Source organism: Haemorhous mexicanus, chromosome 1 (genome assembly GCF_027477595.1).
Source record: "Haemorhous mexicanus isolate bHaeMex1 chromosome 1, bHaeMex1.pri, whole genome shotgun sequence".
Taxonomy (NCBI): Eukaryota; Metazoa; Chordata; class Aves; order Passeriformes; family Fringillidae; genus Haemorhous; species Haemorhous mexicanus.
In genome coordinates this window covers 67,004,530-67,019,094 of record NC_082341.1, presented here as the reverse complement: position 1 = coordinate 67,019,094, position 14,565 = coordinate 67,004,530, and the positions used below count along the sequence as shown (strand labels likewise).

Sequence of the window (14,565 nt, the reverse complement as noted above, 5' to 3'; positions counted from 1 at the left end):
TCAAAGTAGAACATGCAGCAGTGTAGCATTGCTTAGCAGTGTGCTAGATGAAGCACTGTAGTGCATGGAATTTTAAATCCATGCTAAATCAGTGACAATGACAATGGACTCTATCAGTATAACCCCACTGATGGGTCAGATCATTGCAGTTTCTCTGGGGTCTCTGTGTATTAGCTCTTTGTATTTTGTACTTGTTTTATTTTTTTCTTCCTTCCAGGATCAACTAAATTTCCTTGATTCCTTCTCTCCTCCATCTCTCCTACCTCTTTTTGTCCCTCAACTAAGTCTCTGTTGGCCAATACCTCTAATCTCGTCTCATGTATTTATTTACTATTCCCAAATGTAAAAAATAGAGGATTCATAATTCTGAACTGCCAAAAATTTCAGGAGAGTATCTGAGCTACAAGTTGTGACCTGCAAACCCCAGGGCTGATCTGACAGTGACCTGGTAGAAGAGGAGTTGTGCATTGTGTAAATATAATGTTGCTTATAGCCCTTGCTAGCAAGCCAGAAGCTGACGCCATTCCTTGGTACTAATTAATACGCCTTCTCTTTCCCACCGGCGAGATTTGTGAGAGCAGAAGCAGACTCTTGAAAGATGCTGATGAGCATGGTGGCTAGTAAAGGACACCTTATGTTCTTTGCTTCTTTATATAGACTGCAGTTTTGCCCAACAGGCACTGTGCAATTTCTAAATGCCCAGGCAGGAAGAACTGGCTCATAATTGAATGTAGATTCAAATGAAGCTCCAGCACATCAGTTCTGTAAAACATTGGACAAACAATGCCATCTCTCCCTTTGTCATATTTAAGTAATACTTTGACAGTTTTATCTACTCGAATTGTAAACTTTTCAAAGCCTGGCTGTTTGAACAGTACCTTGTTTAAAGCCTTGCCTCATGCAAGTGGAGGTGCTTATTGCAGATAATTACTTATGAATAAGCCTTTGTCCCAAACAGCTTACAAGGGACCAAGCTCATTCCACAGAACCTGATGAAATAAATCAGATGACATTCATGTTCTGCTGGTACTGACTTGACCTGAATTCAACCTGTCTGATATAAAGATGAAAATCATTCCATATCATTATAAAGCCCCTTCAACCATTCATCATCTCTAATTGCTAACTTCATTATCCCCTAGCTAAGCATCATGCCAGCTATTCATAATAGCTTTATAATAAGCTGCTTCATTCTCTAGAACTCGTATTCTTTGTTTTCTCACCTTGTCTCCCTTCTAAGTCCTGCTTTGGTCAGAAGAACAAGCGAAAGAGCAAAGCAAGCACTTGTTCCCGATTAACAGTCCCTGCATTTCCACTTGTAAGCCAGATTGGCCTCACAGAATTCCTGTTCCTCTCCCAAGTGCTGCTGCAGCCAGTGCCCTACATTGTCAGCACTGGTAGCCTTTTCATTTCCCCCTCAGCATGTTTCTGTGCAGACATCAAAAGAGTGATGCCTCAGGCAGGCAGAGCAGTCCTTTGTCCCTTAACACATTGCATTTCCTAGGATGCTAGCTGTTTTCTGGCAACCACCTCAGATGGAGGTGGCTAGGAAGTGATGGAGGAACCTTTATCAGAAAGATTACGAGGCAAAATTACAAAATACACAATTCTGGATTTTTCGAAACATCTAGAAAAATGACAAAGTATGGCCATGGCGGGGGTGTGTGGGGTGTGGAAATAGTGCCTTGGTATGAAAAGCTTATTTGCAGCTTATAGTGCATTAGATCTCTCAAGAAAAAAAGCTGCAGGTTCCCTGAGGAAGAAGGCCAAATGGCTTCTCTGGAGAAAACTGAAAAGCTGTGTGTATTCCCATGAGCACAACTTACCAGCTTCTTACCAAAAGGCTGTAGCATGGTCACATCCCACTCAAATATCTTGTCTGAGTGGCTGAAAACTGTTAACCTGGCAAGAAAGCGTGGAACTTGCAGCTGCAGTGTGCAGAAGTGCTCTCACACACACTGAGACTGCCTTTGGTTGTTACCTCAAAGGTGTACAAGTCAGAGGAAGATACTATTGATTGAATGTTTTAGAATCATAGAACAACTTCGGCTGGATGAGACATCCAGAGCTCGAAGCAGATCTAATTAGATCAGATTGCTTGGGGACTTAACCCCTTCCAGCCTTGAAAATCAACAGAGACAGAAAACCTTCCTGGGCAACTTGATCTTATGCTTGGCTGTAAGTAATTAGTAGTCTCACCTTTAAACTTTAAACTGTTATGGAGAGGGAAAAATACTTTTTTTTTTTTTTCAGAAATGTGTGCTTCAATTTGCATTCTTGCATCACAAGAATGCAAACTGTTCTCTCGTGAATCTTTTCCCAGCATGCTCTTCAAGTACTGCCTATGAACACCACGTTCTTAGTTGTTCATGGTGATGTAAGGAACATAGATGTGTTTGACCTCTTAGTATACATTTTGGTGATGTATTTCCAGCAATAACCCATAAAGTGATTGAAAAATTCCATCTGCTATTGGCCTCATGATGCAGTTAGAGCTTTCCCAAAGTCTTGAACCAACAAAGTCTTGAAGCTGGGATGCTTTAAGCCCAGAGGATGACTGCTCTAGAGGAAACTTGAAGATCATTAGGACAAAAAGTCTGTTAAAATGTCAGAGTACATTGTATACTGCAGTCCTAAGCTCTGCTGGGGCCCCTTGGAATTTTTGTAATACAAAGTAATAAAAAAAGATCTGCAGTGGGTTTTACCACTATTTTGCTGCATTCACTCCACTGTGAATGAAATGTGTATTGTACTGCAGTCCTACTAGTTCAGCCTTTAGTCACATTCTTCTCTGGTTAAACCTCTGGGAAAGTGAAATTCTGCCCTTTGTGCTACTATGTTCCCTGGAGACTAAGGTTTTGACAGCTAGACATCATGGATCATACAGGTGAAGCAGTTGAATCTATAAAACCTCCAAAAATTAGCATATATTAGGAGAAAGTTTTTATTTCTGGTGAATAATTTATGCACATGAAGGCTAAGATTGTGAAAAGTACTACAGGTGTGTTGTTATATATTATGGCAATGCATCACTGAAAAAGCTAAATTAGATTTTAGCTGTTAATATTTCCTGCTTTTATAAAAGCCCCTAAGAAATTACTAAAATCTAGCCTGGATATTGAGGCTTTAACCAATGGGCAGACATTAAAGAGCTTGGCAAGATTCACACTAAAATATGTTCCAGGATTTCAGCAAAAACTGATTATACAGCTATTTCTTAAGATCCTTCAGCACACTGCAGCTTCTTTGTGCTGACTGATATTCAAGGTTTTAAAGAGGTAAAAAAAGCTTAATATGGCTTTTTGTCAGTAAGACCTGTTGATGGTGCGTGTATTGTCTGTTGATATTGTAAAGCCTGGTTGTGTTAAACTCTGGGGATGCTAGAATGATGATATGGGGCTGATGCAAAGCCAAACTTCTCCCTCCGTGCTTGTGCTTCACACCAGTCCACAGTGAAAGTACAAGGAGCAACTGAGGGATAGGGGCCTGATGATGAAAAATGACTGGCCTGTAGCAAGCAGGGGCTAAAAAGAGGAGAGTAAAAACCTTTTTATCTCTGCTTCTTTTTATGGAAAAAAAAAGTTCCTCATGCAGATTTCTGTACCATTTGAAGGACCCCATGTTTGTGCTGAAGGAGGAAAGACTGAAAAAGATGCTCGTGATAATGTCAGAAGCTTCTTGCTTCACTTCAGTGCTGCTAGCTCACTGGGTGATATGTATAGAAACTGTATGCTATTCCTAGGGATTTGTGTTGTTTTAATTTCTAATTTGAGAAAACTGTGAGCACTTATTGAAGTGAGGTGATTGACAGTGTGTGCTGCTGTCAGGCCCAGTGGAGGCAGATGCTTATGAAAGCTTCCTCCTACAGCCTTGCCAGCGTTTGTACCTTAATCGGCCTTTGCAGCTACCTCAGTACTCTTGGTTCCTGCACTGTTCATGCCTTATTGCAAAGTGTTTTTCAGTGGTGGGGGAAGCCTCTGAAGGTTGGGAGGGTCTGTTGTTTCAAAGGCAACCTGGAAGGGTGGAGTTAGGGAGGAGTTCATAGGTTTCCTGATCTCCTCTCTTTTCCTTCTCCTTCCCTTTATCTTCTTTCTCTTATGGCTGAATGTTGCTTCCCCTCATCTCATGTTCCCACTTGATTATGCCTGCCTGCCTGTTCACTTATACTTCTGTAGACCTCATGAACCTTTAGCTTGTTCTCACAGCTCAGCCTCTCATCCTCTGTCTGAACTTGGTCAGAGTTTGACTTTACTGGACTTGCTGTGTGGCTTTCCCCATGTCTCCAGCCTCCAAAGCTTTTGCACTTTGTGACTTTCTCGGATTGCTTTAAACACACTGGTACTGGAAATCACAGGAACCATAGTGAGCTGAAAAACTGAAATGAAAACCTGTTAGTTTTGTGTGGCTGCCCCAGAGGCACACAGGAAATGTGGCAAGTCCCAGGCCATTGACCTGGAAACTTTGGGTAAGAGTCTATAACTGCATTACTGCAAATTAGCTCTTTGGGGCCAAGTCTGTCAAACGTATCCTTCTTCATTTGCTGTTTCCTTTTGTGTGTGAAAGTGTTCCCTAAATGAATGTGCTTCATGCACAGTCATATCCCTGACCTTCAAGTAAACTGTTCTGAACTGCAAGCAACAGACTTAATATGAGTCATTTATAAAGGCAAAAAATCCAGTCATCCCTATTATGTGCTGATTGTAACTTTGTCTGCTGTAGGCTGGTGATCTCAGTAGCCAATAGAGAGTTTCTGAGATAATAACTATCTATTTAATTGCCTGGAAATGAATCTTTGGTCTGTCTACCAATTTCAAGCCATGTTCTTACTTTGGATGTATTACTGCAACAAAGATTCCTGCAGTGTGATCCTTCTCCATAGCTTTACCTGAGAAGCAGCTTTTATAAGTGAGGATTATCAGCAGGGAGTGTTAGTCTGTATATTCTTGGGGAAGTCATGCTATTTAATATGATCAGGAATTAATTTAATTAGTTATGTAGACAGAAATATGAGGGCAGTTTGTGCTGAGAGCGATGCTTTTGCAAGCTGATTGACTTCAGTGCAATTGCCTGTGATGGTAAGTTCAGTTTGACCTATTTTCTTACATTTTCCTTAAAGCCAGATGACTCAGACCTTTCTGGAGCCAGGGCAGACAGAGCACTGTGTATGGCTCAGTCCTTGAGGGGTTGTGACAGGAAGCCCTAGACCTCTGTGATTTTGTGATATTCGTGTCTGTCCCACACACTCTCAAAGGGATAGAGATTCAGGATATCCCAAGTGGCAGTTCTAGAAAGACTGATGTTTTCTCAGGTGTCTGAAGTTGATCACCCAGGATTTCCAGGCACTAGCAATGAAAACTAGATTTTTTTTCTCAGCATTGTTTCTTTTTTTCTTGTCTTGAGACATGTAATTCTTGAGAAGACATGGAGAAAACCATAGTGGCATCCTGAAAGATGATGACTGTGACGTACTTTACTGAGTTTTCTTTCCTTTCAAGAGTGTCCAGAAAAGGCCGTTCCAAGTCATAAGTTTATCACAGTAGAACCTTGCTAGGTTCCACCAAGTTTCAAGTTTCTCTATTGCATGTTGTAAATCCAGGGCTTCTGCTGTATTTTCCTTGTTACTTTAACTGAAACACTTGATTTTGTCCACATTAAGGTTCTTCTTATGAAACAATTGTAATGCACAGCTCTGGAACCCTCATATTGCCTCCTTTGCTTTTCTTTTCAAACATGTAGTTTTACTTGGAGCCAGCAAAACCATAAGTGCCTGGTTTTCTATATCCATAGGAAGCAGTATAAAACTAACTCATGATGTGGGAGCAGTACTGCCAGTTGGTCAGCCAGAGGTGACCAGTGCTTAACTTATTTACTCTAGAGGCTTGGACTCCTCCTCTGGACCTTCCCCCTCCCTTTTTGCTGTCTAGGAGCATTTGTGACAGGCATAAATCATAATCAGATTTTTTCCCCCAGGGGCTTGCTAGACACACAGGTACACACAGGCACACTGACTTCTCCCCCCGCTGCGCTTTTTTTAGCAGGCTGTGGGGGAACAGAACCTTGTGAGGAATTATAGATGCAGCCTGATACCTGACTGTGGGTTTAGTTTTGTGAGGTTTTTAAAAATATTTTTCTACATGTATATGTAAGACAGCTCTGGGCTTGATGGAAAGAAAGCAGAGGGTGGAGAGCTGTTTCTTTATTTATGCACAGAAAGAAGAAGGTATTTTGGGGTGGTGTGATGTGTGAAAATCCATGATATATCATTCTTTATTCTCTCAGTGTCAAGCAGGGAGTAAGTAGCAAGGAGGCTGCTGCAATGATGTGAGTCTTCAAGTGACCAGTGCTGTTGCGTTTTGGTATATGTTAAAGTGTGCAGCCAATGTCATGGAAAAATTCCAATTAACTTGAATAAGCACTGGGTCAGGCCCATATTTTGTAGTGCATCTTACTAGTAGAATCTATTCCCCCAGATGCAACCACATGGGGCAAAGCAATTACCAGTGTCAGACTGCAGTCTGTATGCTCACATCAATGCTAAATATGATCCTTTCTAAATGGAATTATTAAATTGGCCACGCAGGACTTAATTCAGATTCCTCCTTGGTTTCAATCTCGTAATTGCAGTGAGGTTTTTGGAACTAATTTTTGTTAACTTTAAGATGGCAACTAAACTCTCAGTTCAGAGCATGCAGGGGTGCTACCAAGTCCTGATTCATGCCTCTGCTCTATCCTGTGTCTGTTGTCAAGGCAAAAAAGGTTTCCATTCCTCTGAAAGCTATGCAGGATGCACAAAGTGCTCCAAACCGATCATAAAACTTCAGGGCATGCCATATCAAAATTAGATACGAAAACTGAGAGTGGATTTTCTAAGATGGGAGGTAATGACCTTGTTAGGACCGTAGTGACTAATGGCTCTGGTGCTAAGACTTGCAGTAAGCTCTGCTACAGCAAGAGCTTCAGCTATGATTTCAGCATAAAGATTGTCTTCCTTTCAGCATCATCTAATGCTAATGGTTGCTTGCTCAGCTGTTTTAGAACTCCAGACCCCACATTTTTTCACTGCTGATGTTTACCCTTAGCTTCATCAGGCCTTTCGACATTAGTTGCACGTAGATGTTTGGGCATTCAAATGGCAGCTCAGCAACTTTCCATCTGTCCTGCTAGGTAGGATGACATCTTCCTTTTTATCCTTAGAAGGCCTTTGCCATCAGTAGTTCTTCACTTTTGCAGCAAACAGGTGTTCCTAAGCTTATGTGGTTTTTATGTGTAACCTTTTCTGTTCACTTTCTTCACACCATATGGCATCACATTGAAATAAAGCAGGGCTTCTCCTAAATAAGGAGAGGACTCCATCATGGCAAAGCATATGCACAGGATGTCGAGAGCCCTGCAGGTAGAGCAAGAATGAGACATGTGATGCTTCGGCAGTATTGCTGAATGTAGGAAAGTCAGGAAGGGGCATTTTCTTTCCTTCCTTCTTCCTTCAGTTTGAGCTTGTTTGTGCAGCCCTCATCACCTGGGTGATGGCAGTCTCTGTCTCTCTTGGGCCGAAGACTGCCAGGAGTAGCTGGGATTGTTACTTAAGAATGTGTTTACAGCTGCAAAACTAAAAAGGTCATATTCTATTTTGGCCTGCTGTAGTCTCTGGCTGATTCTCCCTCCTCCTTGCCCTCCCATTTTTGCTGATGTGCCACGTAGTAAGCAGAAATACTGTCAGCCTAGCACCCTGGAGCCCCTGCCATGGCCCGGAGTCTTCCAGCTGCAGTAACTGCCTGGCAAACAGAAATTATTTGGGTAGCCAGGTTTGAATTGCAACTAGAAAGATTCTCCACCTGGCGAAAAGCTCCTTTGACAAATGTCAGCCAACCTGAGGTGGTTTTGAGGGCATTTATTTTGATAGTAAATTGAAGACGTTACCAAAGGAAGTACTGTGCTATGGGCTGATTCCTGTGTTGTAATCAGTGATCAAATTGTACTTATTTCCCTCTTTACTCCAAGCTGATCAGTTTGTATCACTATGTGTAGCACAACATTGATGTATGCATTAATCACCAGAGCAGCTGGTAATTAATTTATTTATCTTTTATCTCTTTTTTATTCTCACTGGGATGTTTAGTACCACGAACAGAGGAAATAAGAAGGAAAGTAAAATATATATAAAAAACTGCCAAGTACTGGGGCATCCCTGTGAAAACATCACTGCCTAAATAGACTGTAAAACATGAATCATGGTGTTTTGGTTAGAAAGACTAAACTGCTGAGAAGAAGTGGTGCTGCCTTGTTAGACTTTCATTTGTCTAGCATTTTTACATGAACAGTGCCATAGCTTGTACAGGGGAACACTACAGATCTCCAAGACAAAATTTGTACTGAAGAAAAACAAGGATCAGCAGCTTCCACACAGTTTCTCTTATGCACCTCTTTGTGCTGGAAGAGAGAGCTTGTCCAGCCCACACAGAAACCTCCCTGTTTTTCAGCTGAGGGCTGTAAGGCACACCTCAGAGATGTCCTAACTGGCATTTTGCACAATGCCACAGCTTAGAGAAAGAAGAGGGAATCTTCTTTTCTGTAGAGTGGAGAATGCAGCTGAAAACTTGCCTGCTCTTTGAGGGCACAGTGTCCCAAAAAGACTCTTAGCCAAGTGATCTCTGACATGGGAAGACATGATGAAGCAGGGAAAATAATGGTATGACAGTGTCAAGCCTCAGAGATTTTGGTGCAGGTAAGAACCAGTATCTCAGTACTCATTTGTTTAAAGGGGATGCTGCTTCCATTTCTTCTTTATGGACAATGGAACTGCCACTGTCCTTAATGGCAAAGGCTGCAGGGGTGAAAGAACTGAAGGTACAAGTGGTTTCCCAAGCTTAGAGAAGAAGCAAATGTGACCTGGGAATAGGATGCAAGTTTGTTGATTCGCTGTCAAATAACGAATTATCTGACGTCCTGTTCATTGATTTTTATTGTCCACTGTGCAATCAATTATGCCAAGGTCTGTAGCTGTGTACTGAGGCAGCGAAAGAGTTTCTAGACTTTTTTTTCACTTATCTTTACAAAGGCAAAGCAAGTCTTTTTCTGCAGGACTACTGTAGTACATTCATTTTACATTATTTGTCCTGGAACTGATTAGCAGCGGCAGCTTTCACCATAATTAAAGAGATCATAATTAAACTTATTTTTGTTTTATGAGCTATGGCAAATTCAGATTCTCTGTAAGGCAGCTCTTAGGAATGAAGGCAATTTGCATGTTATAGCAAAGAGCATGTTACAGGAGACATACTAGCAGATAGCTTCAGGGCTTGTTTGCATTCAAAATACGTAGCACCTGGAAGCAAAAATGTACTGGGCTTTCTCTGTGGTAATTTGGGGCTCTTATTCACCAGTTATTTAATTCCCAATTGTCCACAAACATGTCAGAGCAGCTGGGCTTCTTCAGTCTCCCGGGATCTGCTTGTAAAACTGAGTCCTTTCTGGTAGTATTTGCTGGTTCTTTCACAGAATGGAGTACATGTGAGGCTCGACTAGAATGTGGGTGATAATCTTCTAGTCTCTGCCTGAGAAAGATGTTGCTTCTGTCCCTCTCTAAAAATTGTTTGGGTTAGGGAAATAATACCAGAGTCAGTAAAAATGTAGTGTTTGGATATGAAGTCTACTTTCAGATCCAAGTTGAATTTTATAGCTTTAGAATCAAATGAGTAGCAAGAGGAGGGATAAATACTGTCAAAATAAAATCAAGTGAAACAAAAAAAAAAAAATTAAGTCTGGAGTGAGTGGATTGTTTGGGCTAAGCCTGATGCAACATGTTCCCCCTCTCATTTTGCTATAAACAGTAAACCTCTCTCAGTAAATTTGAAAAGTCTGTTGGTATTCTCTCTGTGATATACAAATACCTTCAGAGAACCTTAGATTATGATTTCATAAAATTTGTCTGGAAAACAGAAACATCAACATCACTATTCTTTAGGCAAGGAGCTGAAATATCAAGAGGTTGTAAATAAATTGTCTAAGGTCATAGAGGGAGGTTGCAAAAGACTGATGACTTGAGCCAGTTTTTCATGTTCTAAGAACCCCATTCCTGAACTACAAGACCATTTGCCTTACAAGACCAGCTCTGCTGAATGTATGACTCTAGTTTTCTTTCTTAAGACAGGTGAGGCACAACACCCCAAAACTGCCCTGAGACAACAGATATGATATTCCAGTTTTGAGTTCACCCTGCATTTCATTAACACTCATATTTCCCAGATTCAGGGAAGCTGGCATTTGAATGTGCTTTCCTCTCCTGACCCATTTCCATAATGCAGCAGTACTGAGTACCAGTGACAGTGTGAACTCTAAGCAAGTTCAAAAGGTGAATTATGATCATGTCTTCCACTCACCTAATTATTTTCTGAATCACAACCAAACTGAAGGTGTTCTCAAAGACAGTGAATAAGTTAGAGGGAATTCCACTGCAAGTGTCTGAACTGCTGTCTGACTGCTGGGGGAATCAAACTCTTCTCAGCCTTTACTTTCCAAATGTGTAGCAGCAAACAGCATCTCAGTATCACGCCTTCAAAGGGATGGCTTTTCAGTGCATTAACTCAGAACTACACACCGCTCACATTTGGGGAATTCACCTGCTTATTCCTGAAGAATTGTGCATTCCCTGTTCTCCTAGCACTTATATGAAACAGGTGGGAATTTTAGATGAGCAACACATGCAAAATCAAGTCCTTTGGGGCAATACATCACCTGAGGTGACTGACTCTGTTCAGCATAAACCCACATACATAGCCCAGTGTGTAGTATGCTTGTGTGGCTTGGTGACCAGCATAATTCTGCTGAATGCCTGCTTCAGTCTGTATTTCTGTGAGATCTGATAGCACCTAGACTGATTTGTGAACTCTGCTGAGAAAAGTAAAGCCTTGCATTTGATTTCAACTCCCAGGAGGGCCAGGTGAGAAGTCAGACCTGCATCAGAATGATGCAGAGCAAGTAGGTCAGCAGTTTCATTGTATGCATCGTGTGTGTGTGTGTGTGTGTGTGTGTGTGTGTGTGCTTGAGAAAATGGAAAACCATGGCACTGAATTAAGTTTCTGCTCTGTCTTCTTTAGGCAAAAGTCTCACTGACTGTTTCATGTGTAGTTTAAGAGAATCAAGGCTGTTTTGCCCTCATTTTGCAGTAAAACATGGGGCAACAATATGTGGAAATGATAAAGAATTGCAGAATGAGTGGATTTCTTCTAACACTGAGTGAGGGCTTTGGCTAAAAATAAGGAGAATGGAGTTGTTCTTTGCTGTATTTCATCTGCCCCAATTGCACTCTCTCTGCTTAGTGCCTGCCAAACTGATAGCTTGCTGAACATTTAAAGAACCAGCACTCACATTCCTGTAATAGCAGCTAGACTAGCTGAGGTTATCATCTCTTCTTCAGGCTTTCCTTCCCAGAACCTGCAAGAAGCAAGCACCTTCGCCCCAACTCCTCTAATTCTCTATATCACAGGCACTGTCCTGAGCTGCTGCTTTGGCAGGTTGGGCAGCTTGGGCTGTTTACTGTGCCGTGAAAACACACAGCATTTTGGGGGCAGCTGGACAGTAAGGGATTGACAGCGTGTCTGGCCGGGGATTATAATCCGTTTCAGGCAGGGGGAGTTTTGGAAATGCAGGCTGCCTGGAATGATTAGGCTGTTCTCTGGAGCAGCTGCAGCTACGGGCAGGAGGCAAGGGAGACAAAGAAGTTCACCGCCTAGATAAGCAGTCACAAAGTGTGGCTCAGCCCTTGCGGCTGAGGAGCAGTGCCCCTGCAGGGGCTCTTGGGCCGAAGTCACCAGGCGGTGCCAGCCATTGTCCGTGGCCGCCCTCTTAAGCCCGGCACGAGCCGGACCAAGCACCTTATCTGGCTTTTATAAGAAGCAAAGGGGGGAAAAGAATCAAGAATGAAAAGCGGATGGGGTTTGGTTTTGCTGGGGCAGCTGAAGTGGAGTGCCCCTGTGCCCCCTTGAGCCGCGGCCGATAATGGAGAGCCGGGGAGGAAGGTTTGCAGCCCGCTGCCGGACAGTTCTTTGTGTGTACATCGTTAATTCCGTGGGACGGGCTGCGCTGCCGGCCCTGTTGCCGTGTTCTCCAGGCGGGAGGACGGCGGCGCTGGCGGAGCCGGGCTGTGCCCGCCATCCCGCAGGGCCGCGGCCCGGGGCGCTCAGGCGCCTGCGGGGATGGGGGAGGGCGTGGGAGAAGGGGATGCAGCGGGAACGGGAAGCGAAGGGAGGCTCTGCCTCCTGGGTGTTTGCAGGCGGCGAGGTAGCCAAAGGTGTGCTAGGTTCCGCCGTGCCTCCAAATGTGTCCGGCTCCTGCGGCTAAGGGAGAGGCTCGGAGCGGGGACACGCTGAGCATCCTCCAGCCCTGCCCGGGGGATTGGTTAAGGAGCGGGGTCGCGGAGGGCAGGCAGCAAGGCTCAGGCAGCGCTTCTGCCTGCTCTGCCTCCCGCCTCCCCCTCTCCCCCAGCCCTCCCCTTCATCCCTGTTGTGTGTGGCAGCTAAACACCGAGGCGAGCGGGAGCGGATGGCGGATTGCACGCACGCCAGGCAGCCTGGGATGCTCTCTTTTCCTTCTGCTGGCTGCAGACAGGGCTCGGTTTCGGACATGAGTGGAGAGAAACCTAAAAGGAAAGCTTTCTATCTAGTGAGGATGAAGCCACTGAAGGAGCCCACCAGCACCACTAACAACGTCTCGTTTGTGATACAGTATCACATAGGCAAGGAGATCAAACACATTTGCAGCAACTGCAGTCGCGGGGAGGAAGCCCGTGACGGTGAGTGCTGAGATCCTGTGGGTGTAGGAGCGAGGCAGGGAGCGCGTGTGCTTGCTTGGGGGTTGCGCGGACATGTGTGCGCTCCCGTCGGAGCCTGGGATGCTCGGCTTGCTCCTCCACAGATCCCAGGGAAAGAGGAAAGGAGGCGCGGGAGGAATACGCTGGGCATTGATTCAGCCTGTCGATCAGGGAGATGCCAAAAGGGACGGGTCCCTTCATTTGCCACAGAAGCTTTGTGCTAACAGTTAAGGCACCAACTCTTCTCCTTTTTCCCATTCCCTTTTCTCCCCAGTTGCTATAGAAATTGCTGTTTGTATTGATTGTGTTTTGTTCCCATTCCTATGAATTTAGATCAGGGGTTTTTGCCTTGATACATCAACTTTTTCCTTGTCGTACTGCAATAGAGTTTGCTTGACTCAATTGAGTATCTGGAAGATCTGGTTTATCAGGAATACCACTAGTGTGATTTTCATCGTGCTGTCAAATGCGTGGGGGAAATTGTATTTTTATTGGAATTTATACAGTGCTCTTCAGACAACTGTTCTCATCCCTTCCCCCTCTCCTTTTGGGACTGAGCAAAACCTCTAGAGGGTATTCAGGGAGTGACGGTGTGATCAATCACAGGTGTTGCTACAGGTAAGTATATGCTTTTTATGTTTCTAGGAATCCAAATGTTTGAAGGCAACAATGACAAATTCTCTGGATTTTGCCGAAGTAAGCTATTAGGAGAAGCTGAGAACTAGGAGCAGCATTCAAGCATTCAGGCAAAAAATAGCCTCACAGATGTTACCCCACATTCTTGTTCAATGTTGTATTACTTTGCTTTGCTGTGTGGATTTGCATGTAACTTAGGACTGAAGGCACTCGACTTAGGTCCCTTTTAACTGATGTGGTATACAGATCTCATTTTCTGAAGGTCAGGGAAAGACTTTTTTTGATGCTAAATGTGAATTTGAAATTGTTATCGTTTTCTGAGCTGAGGTTCTTAGTAGTTGTTGGCACTCCATTTTTCAGCTTTTGACATTAAGCTTAATATTATTACTATTATTATTAATAATATTTTAATTAACCAACTCTGCTTTCATTTGCTCTATGCAAAAGAAGAAAATATTTGGGAACTCATGGTTCCTTTTCAACCACAGGTCTGCTATTTAACAAAGTAACCGTGCATTTGCTAATGTCTCTTCAGAATAAGCATCCTGCTAATGTGATTATAATTTCTTTGATTAAAAAGCAGCTAAAACTGAACAGAATTGCTTTTGGTGAATAGGGAGAAGATAGCCTGAGAAGCCTGGAAACCCACAGTGGGTTCAGCACTCTTTCTGCTTATGCCACTACAGCTGAGGGAAGAATCTGATGAATGCTATGTAAATTGTTGAGTGTTTCCTTTCCTGTAATGTGCTGCTACCGACAGCAAGCCCCACAGATAATAAAGGAAGGGCTTTGTCCATCAGTAGTATTTACTTTACACTTCTAGTGTAGTTTATTTTTCCTTAAAAGCAAATTAAGCCATTTATAAAAATATGCTTTCCTAGTTTAATTGAATTGACCTAAAACTTAATTACATCAACATCTTTTGCTGAGGTTTTTTTGGAACCCTGTACTTGAAATCTTAGCACAGTAAGAAAAGAATATGCTATCCTCCCTTTTAAGGCACACGTGTACACATGGATGCATATGAATGTATAACTCCAGTTACTTGTACCTCTTAGCAGACTTATAGGTTTGTATTTCAGGGATTTTGTTCCTTTTCTATGTTTGGTTTTTTAGCTTCAAGC

The 14,565-nt window shown here is 43.1% G+C and overlaps 1 protein-coding gene across 1 annotated transcript in view; it reads left to right on the top strand.

Annotated features, from left to right (window-relative positions):
* The first annotated feature begins 12,526 nt into the window (after positions 1-12,526).
* PHACTR1 (phosphatase and actin regulator 1) overlaps positions 12,527-14,565 on the top strand; it is a 143,221-nt gene continuing 141,182 nt past the window's right edge. Inside the window, exon 1 of the mRNA XM_059852248.1 lies at positions 12,527-12,787. Within this exon, the coding sequence (XP_059708231.1) occupies positions 12,538-12,787 (250 nt within the window). The 5' untranslated portion in view covers positions 12,527-12,537. The remainder of the gene's footprint in view (positions 12,788-14,565) is intronic.